The sequence below is a fragment of the Aythya fuligula genome, chromosome Z, assembly GCF_009819795.1.
Source record: "Aythya fuligula isolate bAytFul2 chromosome Z, bAytFul2.pri, whole genome shotgun sequence".
Classification (NCBI taxonomy): Eukaryota; Metazoa; Chordata; class Aves; order Anseriformes; family Anatidae; genus Aythya; species Aythya fuligula.
In genome coordinates, this window is record NC_045593.1 from 8767092 (window position 1) to 8779338 (window position 12247).

General features: G+C 45.8%; 1 protein-coding gene across 1 annotated transcript in view; it reads left to right on the top strand.

Annotated features, from left to right (window-relative positions):
* The first annotated feature begins 1710 nt into the window (after nt 1-1710).
* The window catches only part of UBE2R2 (ubiquitin conjugating enzyme E2 R2), a 50934-nt gene continuing 40397 nt past the window's right edge, over nt 1711-12247 (top strand). The window contains exon 1 of the mRNA XM_032206256.1: nt 1711-1893. Coding sequence (XP_032062147.1) covers nt 1717-1893 — 177 coding nt within the window. The 5' untranslated portion in view covers nt 1711-1716. The remainder of the gene's footprint in view (nt 1894-12247) is intronic.

Here is a 12247-nt window from a genome sequence, read left to right on the forward strand (position 1 = left end):
CATCCTGCAGCACAGAGTCCCACAGTCCAGAGAAGTTAACTATTCCCCTTTATCAGTTCCCACTTTCTGGACAGTCCCTGTTGAGTGCCCTGTTGTTCTTGGTTCCTGTGACTGCTTTGATCTTTTTAATTAATCTCATCTCTAAAGTAAACATTCCTCAATCTCTCTCTGTATTGCAGCATCTCAAGGTCCTTTACCATTTAATCCCTAGACTCCACGTAATCCAATGCCACCCATTTACATCATTATACGATTTTTACGTTCCTTCATCCACAGTTTTTATTTAACCACAAGTACACAAAGAACAGAAATAGCCTTCTAGTAACTCTGATGTTTTGGGGGACATTACAAGTAATTCAGAACTCATTATAGCATTTGACTATTAAAATTATCCTCGTTAGAACCACTTTAATTCCGTATCAGGTAATACACATCAACTTTTCCCTGTCGATGCCGTGTTACCTCCTCACTATTTCTCCTGTCTTGGCCGGAGAAAGACTTCCAGCTCACACGTGCGCCCGTGCCAGGCACGCTGCAAGCAGCTGAGTGGCCCCATATGCTGACAGGCAGGTGCGTGCATTAACGCTTCCAGAAGCAAGACCCAGACTCGTGCCATCTGCAGTGGTGCTGTGCTGCTTGTCCTCCTTCTGGATCATCGCTTTGTTCTCTGATTCCATAAAGGCTTGCTAAGGGACACGAGCTCGCAGGCACCGTCTGAGGTCTTCACCTTCGAGTTCACAGCACTGCGTGTGGAGCTGTGGTGTGCACCGCCGTGCCCCTGGGGGTGTCTTTGCTCCTGGGGAGGATGGGAGGAAGGAACCCAGCTACTTTCTGGCCGTGGCACCTCGTGCACCTGTGGAGCTTTGTGTAAACAGCACTGATGTCTATGGGAGCATGGCTCTGATATCACCATTGGGTGTTTATGGATTGCTATGGGGTGCTGGGACAGACTTGGCCGCTTCCCAAAACAACCTCTGTGCACACCAGACTCTGTAGGAAAACACCTCCCCGCCCCCCACCCCCACCCCGGCTCCTGCTCCTCCCTCCCCCTCCAGCAGCCACCACCGAGAACATGGCGGCCATGCTGGGAGGGGGGGGGAGCAGGGGCGAGAGGAGCGGGGGGGGGGGGGGGGGGGGTGCTGTCCCTTTAAGAACGAGGGCGGGGGCGTGGCTAAAGGAGCGGGGCGGGGCTACGCGGGGAGCGGGCGTGAGCGCCGCGGGAAGGGGTGGCTATGAGGAGAGAGGGCGTGGCTACACAGGGGGTGGGCGTGGTTACACGGGGGAGCGGGCGTGGTTACACATTGACGGGCGTGGTTACACCGATGTGGGCGTGGTTACACGAGGGGTGTGGGCGTGGTTAGAGGGGAGCGCGGCGTGGCTGTAAGGGAGGAGTGGGCGTGGCCACGTGGGGGGTGGGCGTGGCCACGCGGGGCAGGGGGCGTGTCGCGGCGCGCTGAGGTCAGCGCCGAGCGGGCGCCGTCACAAAAGGAAGTGGCGGCGGCGGGGGCCGGCAGCGCGGGGCGGGGCGGGGGGCAGCGGGGAGGCAGCGGCGGGGCAGGAGCAGCGGGGGCAGGGGCGGCAGCAGCAGGGGCGGCAGCAGCAGGAGGAGAAGGAGCAGCAGCAGCAGCAGGAGGCAGAGCAGCAGCAGCAGCAGTAACAGCAGCAGCAGGAGGAAGAGGAGGAGGAGGAGGAGGAGGAGGCGGCGGGGGCCGCGCCATGGCCCAGCAGCAGATGAGCAGCTCGCAGAAGGCGCTGATGCTGGAGCTGAAGTCGCTGCAGGAGGAGCCGGTCGAGGGCTTCCGCATCACCCTGGTGGACGAGTCCGACCTCTACAACTGGGAGGTGGCGATCTTCGGGCCGCCCAACACCCTCTACGAGGGGGGGTACTTCAAGGTACGCCGCCCGACCGGACCCCGGCACCTCGGGCACCGCCGCCCCGGCCCCGGCCCCGGCCCTCCCCGTCCCTCCCCTCCCCTCCCCGGCCTCTTTGTCGCCGCCGGCGGGTCCCGGCCTCCCCCCGCCGGGCCGCGCCCCCCGGCGGTCACTTGGAGCCCTCCGAGCCCGGGGCCTCGCCCCCGGGGGGGGGGGGGTGGTTTGGGGCGAAGCCGCAGCTCCCGGCCTTGTTTTGCTTGATTTTCTGCTTTTTTTTTCCACCCCAATATTTTTAACCCACTCGCTGTGTTTTTACTTAAAGCCCCCCCCCCCCCCCCACCACCACCACCATGGTCGCCGTAGGGGTGGGCTGGGGGTGCCGGGCTGTGTTGTTGTTGTCGGGGCTTGGTGTGGCTGCAGCGCTCTGCCTTGGGGTTTTGGGGTGGTTTTGTCCCCTCTGGTTGTCCGCCCTTCCCTCCCCAAACTTCAGAGGCCGGCCCTCGGAGGGCCACGGCAGCGCTCTGTGGGTGAAGGTAGATAACCGCTTTCAATTCCTCTCGACCTTCCTGTGAGCCCAAAAAAACTTTGGTGGTTGTCATTTCCCCTCTTGTAAATGCAGAAGGCGAGAAATCTGGCACCTCCTCGCCCGAGAGGAACAGGAGTTAAAGGAGGCCGGCACGTTTTCCTTAAAAGAAACAAAAGCCTGTGGTGAAGCGGAGGATGTGTTGTGCTGGGCATCTCTCTGCACTTTGTGGCCACTTGGGCTCTGGCAAAAGCATGTCACCTTCAGGTCCTATCTCCCAGGAGCTACCGATTTAGCAGTACCTTTGACATCTTCCCTGTCCTGCCAGCGAGCCCTTTGGCTTCTGTCAAACCAAACAAAAGCTCGGGGGATCTCTTTGCTTGGCTAACACGCATCTTCGGTGCCTCTTGGCCTCTCTGGACCAGGGTTTAAGCACTCTGTCCCACAAAACCAAAATAACCTGTAGCTTGGGGAATAATGGATTTGAGTCACGTTCAGTTCGGCCTCATTGTTTGGAAGGAAGGGAAGGTTTTGGCACGAGGCTTTCCTTTTGTAATGAGTTGGCTGGCTTACTCATGTAGGTGTGATATGTATATTCTTAGACTCACCTCCATTATTACTTTGTCAGGAAGTCCCTGCAGTCCTGGATTGGTAACTGGGCCATTTCTACATCGGAATGGACTGGCCACCTCTTCCTGCACTTGGATTAGTCATCATTTTTTTCAGAGACATCACGAAGGCGTCAAAATAGTTTAGGAGTCGCCTGGTCCATGCGTTTGTAATTGTTCTTGGAAAGAAAGCTGAAGCAGCCAGTGAAATGTCTTGAGGATGTGCCTCTAGCACGTGCAGATCTTGGCATGAGTGCTGGTGTTATCTTACCCCAGAACTGTGACTGCGATGGCTCTTCTGCTGTTTGGTGTCCCTGATCTGTATGTAGGGCCCTTCCTCTAAATTATTCTCCTATTTGAGAGTAGGAGGTCTCATGATGCCTCCATCCCCTCTGCAGCAGAGAATTCCCTTCAGGCAGTGTGACCAGAGCCTGTCCTATGGAGTTCCTGATGTCTTCTCTATGAGGAACCATGCCTGGTTGTTTTGTTTTGGTAACATCCTAAATTCTCAGTTCCTCAAAAAGCAGTCTTTAGACCCATATTTTCTCCCAAGAGAGAAGGACTCCTGTTGTCCTGATTGTGAAGTTCCTGACTTTTCTTGGTATTGAGCCTTTAAGGTAAACCTTAGGATATGTTAGGCTTGGCTTAGTGAACATTTTAGAGATAAGACTGGTAAGACTGAAACTTTGTTTGGTAGGGTTAACTTCATGACATACTCATATATTTGAGGTGAATGCTACTTCGAATCAGTATCTGATCTATCTTTAAGGCTTCTTGGCTTGATAAATTAAATATCTTACTTTATCCTGTTCTACATTTTTAGTTTTCTAAGATTAGGTAAGTAGAATTTGAAATAATAGTAAAAATAAAAACTTACATTGTGTAATTGCGTAGAATTCCATGGCAGTGAGGGTTTGACAATTTTCTTCCACTTGCTTGAGGTGTAGTTCGAGGCCGGGGGCTGGAAGAAAAGTACAAAATATTTTGGTTAAGTGCAGATATTTTGAGGAACACCTGCATTTAAAGTGACTTTAATAAAGGAAGTGTTAGCGATGCTTGATTGGGAATACAAATGCTTGATTCATGGTCATGAAGCTTTCAGAACTGGTAACATCAGCTTTTGGCACCTCATTTATTCTTGGAGAAATACGACCTTTCTCTATGGATTGTTGAACTAGCTGAATACACTGAAATGAGCGAAGTGCTCTCTCTGCACCTCTTTGAGAGGAGCTACTGCTGTTCAAAGCTGGTCTAACATTTCAACCGACTCTGGTTTCAGTTGTCTATCCAGCAACTGTATCATTTGATAAATTTGAGGAGAAAACATGCCCTGCTTAGTGCTTTTAAAATACCAGTACCTTAGTGCAGGCCATAATAAAACCAGTGACTTCTGAAAACTTCAACAACCTATCTTTGCTAAGCTTATATCATCAACTACCCTATCCTGCTTAGTTCTGCTGCAGATCTTTGTAGTTCAGGACCTCTCGGCTGGAGGAGTAGGGTAGGAGCTTTTGGAAACGACTGTTTCAGATGGAGCTTGGCGTGGGACAGAGTAGTCCTGAACCTCTTGTCCCCATTATGCAGTTAGCTGAAGGCGCACATCTGCGGCAGAGGCTGTGTCATGAGTCCAGGCATGTCTACATGGCTATCTTCTCCTCATCACTCTCTGGCTTATTTAGTGACTTTCTGTGGCTACTGACTGGGAATAACATTTTGGGCAACCCTTTGCTTGAATTCCAGATTACCACCCTTGAGGAAGGAGTTAAGCTGTCTTGTGCACCGGTTACCTCTCGTTCCCTGCTGGGGAGACAACAGCATCACGTAGTTAGTGATGTTAAGTCCTGCAAAGAGGTCCCAGGATGAGAGCAAATATCTGTCCAGCAGTTCCTGTCAGCAAGGAGTTGCCTGTCAGTTGTCTGACCAAAGTTTCTGCCAGCATTCTGGCCTAAGTTGATTGTATTGGGCTACAGGTACTTGATTGCAATAGGTGAACTTAATTTTTGGTCCATGACTTATCCAGAACTTGCTTAAAGGAGAGAGGTGGGTAGACCTAGGGTATTTAAGGTATGATTTCCTCACAGCTGACTCAGCTGTTGAGTTTTTTTTGAATGACAAAGGGAAGACTTCTCAGAATAAAACATTTCCTGCCAGGTCATAGATGGAGTTGTTTCTTCAGCTGGGGAGAACGTGGTGTGATGGAACAGATCTCTGTATCAGGCTCTTGAGCTATGCACTAGATGTGAATTGCTCTTGAAATTATGAGAATATGTTCCTCTGGCTTTGCAGACAATAACTGTGTAGTGGAGGAGCAGATTGCACTGTAGTCTGCAGAACTGTGTGTAAACAGTTTGTTTGTGCCACCTCAAGTCACTTTTTTTCCACATCTGCTGCATTTAAGCAGTACAACAGAAATTATTAAGCTGCAGTCTGGTGGTGATAGGTGCTAGTTGTGATAGATATCAGTGGCTGAGGCTTCTGTATGGTGAAACTTTTGCCATATCAATTGCCAGTTGGTCTCTGGGTAATGTGTCCCTCAGTCTGCTTTGAAATCAATGTCATACTTTAATGCTTGAGCCTTCAAAGCCTGGGGACTGAAACTGCTGAGTGTTTTAGTAAAGTGATGCTCTCAGGACAGTAGCAGGACTATTAGGACATGCTTCCTGGTGGCTTACTTAAAGCTTTGTACGTTTGCTGCAGTTGTACCTGTGCAGCACAACTTCTGTCTTTTAGAAATGCAAGTTTTCTCATTTCATAGTTGAATAGTGTTCTGCTTAGGCCGTGAGCAAACCCCTCGGTGAATGTGCAGGTAACAAAGTTCCTGTTTGTAAAATTTCCTATTAATCACGTAGCACTGCCTAAAAGCACAGTTTGACCAAGTATGCTGTGTCGAGAGGCATGTTTAATGTAGAGCAAGAGTCAATATTAAAAGCTCCTTCAGAGGTGATTTGGGCTGGGTAGATGAAAATGAGTATACCTCACATGAAAGGAAACAAGCAAAATTAGCTGTATTGTTAGAGTTGCTGTTTGATAGTTCTTTTCTTAAGGCAAATTATTTCAGAAGGTATTTTTGCTACTTGAATGAGCAAGTCTTGACACATAAGCTGGTGTGGGGGGAAAGCAAGCATTATGCTCAGTTTTCTCAAGTAATTTGGGGGCTGAGGCATTGTTTTCCATGGTTTTTGTAAGTCTTTCACCATGTGCTGAGTTCTGTATTGTTGGATCTCAGCTTCTTCCAAGGGATTTGCTTGAATTCAAAGCAATTTGCAATATGTGGGAATAATTTTTTTCAGAGCAGGAGATCAATACAGAACTTTCTCTCACCTGTCTGATAGCAAGAATGAGTGCCATGTTTAAAAATTTGGTACTGTAGGCCAGTGCCCAGAAAGCTTGAAATTAAGCAAATAGAAATTTCTTGATCATTTAAATGTTCTACCAGTTACATAATTCTAACTTCACAAAAATATTACTTGATGCCAAGAAAAAAATGTGTGGTACTGTCTGCACAAAAGCTGACTTCTACAAGCCTCTGAATTGCAAGATCCTAGAGAATTTCTCGCCATGCACTTAATTTTCAATTTTTGTTGCCTTTAGGTATCATTGATGCTAATAAGCAGAGGTTTGCAACTAAGGGGCAAGGAACTGCTTACAAACAGAACGTGGAACTGCTGCTGCAGGTCTCAAGAGCTCCCATGTGGAGCTGGCGGTCCCCGAAGTGGAAGAACAGCTAAGCTATCTGCAAACAGGGAGGGAAGATGCTGCTCCTGATGCTGGTTCACTGACACTAAGCACAGTTATGATCTCTGGCTCAAAGGCCTAAGAAGTGCCTGACTGACTCTTGCTGTGCTGTTGCATGTAGATTTTTGGCAGGCTACACCTGTGGGCTGCACAGACCCCTCCAGACCACTTTCTTCAGGGCAGCTGCCTCTCCTCAGGAGGCAGCAGGCAAGGTAATGATGGCAGCCAGCTCCTAGTTCTTCCCCTAGGGCTTTTCTCAGCCAGGTGGGATTCTTGTGTATGCTCTGAAGGCAGATAATGATTTGCCAATCTCTTGCTACCTGAAAATACAGGCATACGTGCAATTAGGCACTGCTGTATGGCAAGAGGAAAAGCTGTGGCACAGCCCACCTCTGCCATTAGACTGAAAATGGAAAGCTTTCCACTTGGAAAGATTGAGTACTGTTGGCTTGCAATTTTTTTCCATTGTTTGGCTCTATTTCCATGAGTTTGCACAGAGTGATCCTCAGACAAGGTAAAATACAACATGATCTTTTTCTTGGGTAGCAGTTCAAAGAACTGTGCCTCTGAAAAGTTCTTGCCAGTCTGTTCAAGGGAGTAATTAAAAGCATATAGGTACTTTTAGGTTTGGTTAATATTCTGGGAATTAGTGGAAGTTCTTGATTTTATAGTGTTAAGTGTAGTCTTAATTTTTTGTTCAGCTGTTAAACCCTTAAGTTCTCCAGTATGCAGTGACACTGTGTGATGGGTGTTTGAGTGTGAGACAACTTCTGTAACTCTCCAAAGCTCAAGCATGTTCTTACCTTGCTGTTTCTAAGTCACGCTTACGCTGCCCACTATCTTACAGGGAGATAGATTCACACGGATTATCTCCTTTTTAGTAGCATTTTAAACCTACTGCATGATGCTCATTTCCTATCTGGAAAGTAGGAAATGCCAGAAAAAACTGTTTGTTGAACCCTAACTCAGGCGTTTTTGACATGCAGTTTGGCTCTGTGGTTTTTGGCTGTCCTCAGGTATTCATGATAATGAATGGTGTGGACTAAATGGTGGAGGCTTGCTGATGAACTTGAATGCGACTGACTTGCATATGGAAGTATAACCAAGTTACAGATGGACGGTGTTGTGGATGGACAAGAGGCTTTATTATGTATAATTTGGGCTATGTGTGATCAGATGTACATGCACAGACATATGAGTATTCACAAAATTAGCTTGCTGCTTCCACAGTTCTAGTACTTCGTTTTTGTCCAGCAATATCAGTCAGAGGAATTGCTGTTAATCTCACTAAGCTTTAGCAGTAGCTGCTTACTGAGAATGTCCAGTCCAACCAGACCAGTTCAGTGGTCCTAACAGTGACCTTGTGTGCCTTCCCCTGAAGCAGCAGTAGCAGCAATAACGAGCCTGACTTTCTAAAATAATTGAAATGCATTTGGATTTGACCAAAATGGAGGAAAATGGTAAAGCTACTGAATTAGGTTATGAGTAGGATACTTTGGGATCTCTGCTTGAGTTGTAACGTAACCAGGACTTTCTGAAACTTACTTTTTTTTTTTTTTTTTTTTTTTTAAGTTGAGGATATCACATGGGGGAACAAGGGGATCATGCAGGGGCTATTGTAAGTGAATCATGCTTTCAGATATCATTGTGATTAACAAAGAGAGCTGGCAGGCAGGCTGCCTTACTCCTTAAGGTGTTAGTACTGAAAGCATGACGTGATATTCCCAATGGTCTATTTTGTTCTCATACAGGTCATTTAGAGCTTCAAGTGAAGGGCTCTTACTGCAGAGATGCAACTTTGAAATCATAGCAGTGGAGAGATGTTAGCGATACCATGTGACTTATCCTAGCTAAGATACATATCCTGGTTAAAGAATTTAAAATGTGCATTTTCATGGTAACTGTAGCAAAATTTTTGGAAAGGTTAAGTTGAAAAACTCTTTGCCAGCAGGGTATTGGAATAGTGGAAAGACCGGTGTTTAACTGGCTGTTGGGTCAATTCTTTTGTGATAGATGCTCACTATGCAAAGATTCTTGGTTTTAAATTATTCTTATATTCTTCTACAACTGGAGGCCTTTCGCCATCAGAACTGGCAGAGGCTGAAGTGAGATTCTCTTTTGCAGCACACTCTTTGGCCTTGTCAAAACAGAGCTGTGCAGTGGCATAGCTGCCGCTCGTAGCATGTTCAGAGTGGGTGCATTTGTTCTTGTGTCAAGTCCGCTGACCTATGCTTCTAATTCACGGATGTAAACTACACTGTTGCTTATCTTGGCTAGAATAACCATCTCTAAAAGCACACACCTTTTATTAAAAGAAAAAGCTTCTCAGAGTGTATTGAAGGAAACTGAATTTCATCCTGATGCTCCTGATTATTTCTCTTGCAGAATAGTAACCATACCCCCACTTAGTAGCTGAATGCCTTTTGGTAGTGCACTAAGCAGGATAACTTGAGAGGTTAACATCTCTTCTGGACCTTTGAGGTGTCTTGTAGCTATTATCTAAATCCCTTCTAATTTTTCATTCATGCAGTAACAAAATGCCCAAATGTTTCAGATGCGTGGTGCTTCTTAGTTAAGTTAGGAAGTCTTGTCTGTTCTTTGTGATATTGCCACTTTTGTTGGATCTGCCTTTTTATGGCTTTCTGGCAGTAATGCATATTGTGGCCATAAGTTATTCAAAATGCTAAGCGAAAAAGGCATTGAGGCTCAACTCTTCTTGAAAGCTTACGTGTTAAAATTCTGTGAATGACAGTAACATTTCTTCTCCTGTATAATTCTGTAAGTGTCAAGTAGCTGTTTCTTGAGTCAACCCCAGTCATGTTTAAACAATCCTCTATAGAGGACCTGTTGTCACTTCCCTTATGAAAGACTAGTGAACTTCTAAATGAAATTAGGCATTTTATATTGCTGTATGAAGCATATAAAAATGAAAGCTTTGAGACCAACATATGGAATGATTTCCATTTTTCAATGACTGCCAGAAACCTGAAGGCTTATGTGCTTCAAAATTTGACTAATATGCTTTCTGTGAAGTTTAACTGATTTTTTTTTTTTATTTTTTTTTTTTCCTGCTGGGAGCAGTCTTCCATTTCTATGGAAGAAGCTTGTCTGCCTTTGGCCTGAATTATGGTGATAGTGGCACTACTAGGGGAAGCTGGATAGGTAAGATAGACTTCAGACCAAACATCTGGCTTTTACACTGTGAAATGGGCTGGATTCTTTTTCAAAATTCATTAATAAAGTTTGTTTTGATCCTCAGAGGATTATGGGTAAGCTTGTCAGGAGCTAAACACCAGCCTATTCGGGGTCATTGCAGAAAGTCACTCTGGAGCTCCATTTCGAGTGTCAGTAACAGCACAGTTTGCGTCTTGGACCTGTATACCTATGGCTATTCTCCAGCTGGAAAGAGGTTGTAGTTGTATTGGCTACTACTGATGAGAGATGAGATCAATAGGTTGCTGGTCTTGGCCACTTTCTCCTGGATGTTATGGAATAAGTCTGGCTTCTAGTGCTGTTAGAGGTAATATTCGGATTTCACTGATTTGAAGCAGACTGCTTAATGTTCAGCTTGTTCAAACTGAACTTTTCCTCCAAGTTGTAAGATTATCCGGTGCCTACTAAGTATGTAGATGTTCAGTTCATTTCTGTGTTGTGAGCAATATGCTTCTGCTGGGGCTTTTCAACTGGGGACCATATTTGGCCTTCAAGGAATAAATCAGTAGCATGCTGGCAGTCAGCAAAGCTGTGCTGCTTAATAGGAACATCCATGGAGAGGCTGCAGCTAAGCAGGCTGGTGCAGGCATGTTGCTGAGCGGTGAGGCAGGCCAGGTTGGGCTCAGGGCTGTTTGTAACCATCCCAGAGCATGGCATTGCCTGTTCTCAGGCCTGACAGGGATGCAATGAAACATCACATAAGGATTTTCTCAACAGTTTTTGGTATATGCTTGAAGTCTTCCTTGCTGTCCAGGTAGGAAACGCTGTGTTAATATGTCAGATGCTCAATGGCAGAGGCATCTGGGTGTGCTTGGCTACAAAAGACTTATCATTATGATGCTGTCAGGCTGATTTTTATCTGTCTTGGGGTATTTGGGGATCCAGGCCTATCCCAAGTGTCTCCCTCCTCCTTCGTCTCATTCCCTGTACTGGGCTGGCTAAACTTCGGGGCATGACTGAGAGCTGACATAAGGCCACCACGTGTGACCTGATTAGAGCTCCTGGTGTCCTAGCCTTGTTCTGTTTCATCTTTCCCTCTGCAGCTATCAGCTTTAAGAACGTGGATGACTTTCACCTATTTCCAAGAGAGCAGTGAAGTATTTTTGACCTGCCTACTCTAATCAAGACTTCAAAGGTGGCTAATTTCTGCTATTAAAACAAAAACAAGTTTGCTGGTGATGTTAGGGGGAACCTGTGTGCAATACTTCAGTAAGTCTAGCAGAGTTCTGAGTGGAGGTTGGTGGACAGGACAAAACTCTTCAGGTGTTAGAATTTGCATCGATTATATCTCAGACTCCTGCATGCACAGGTTTATTTGTGATCTAGCTGTATTGTTCAGCAGGAATTATAGGTGGGAGTATTGATAAGTTTTAGAGTTTTTCTTCCTTTCCTTTACTTGAGTATAAATCAATGCCTTCTGTACTCTAGAAAGAGCAATAGTTAACTGTTTCTTTCTTGGATCAAACTCGGAGTAGATAGCATTTCTGTCTATTTTTGTAATTTTAACTTACCTCTCCATACAAATATATACATATATATTTGTTTATATATATATATATATATATATATATACATATATATATATAAATATATACATATATATATAAGAATATTCTATGGCAGAAGAGCATAGATGTGGCACTGAGAAGAAGAATCCTTATGATTGGAAAGGACTTCAGTTATGTTAAACTACTTGGTTGCAATACCTTACTTGTGCAGCTGTGGTAATGCAGTCAAACTGAGGACGAGAAAATTTAGGCGGAGCCTAAAGCCTACTGTTAATCCATGGTTAGATCATAATTTGCTATATTAATGATGACTAGATGCCAACTTGAAATAAAAAAGTTGTGGGAGATGAGCTGCTTCCTTTTGGGAAGGCTTTGTGTCTGTTACTAGATGCTCCTATGGCCATCCAAGCATTGTCTTCTGCTAGGTAGCAGTCAGCAGGCCTTCTTCAGTACCTGTCGTGTGGAGCCTTTTTTTAGTACAGCTATTAAATACTGCTGTATCACACTTAACTCTGAATGTGAATGGCAACAATCTGGTGTCGGACTGGGTGAAAGAGATGCACAGTCCAGAATTCATCCTCTGTTAGGCCTTTTGTGTGGGTGAAGCATGGCACTTGTCGAGAACAGTCTGTGGGTACTGCACAAACAGGATGAAAGAGACGATACAATGCTTAGTTTAGATCTGTTGAGGACTGTAAGGAGTGCTCTTCTGAAGGCTGTGGGGCTAGGACTGGAAGAGTTATTTAGAAGTGTTGGGGTTCTGTGTAGCTTTGTAAGGTAGGGCCAAA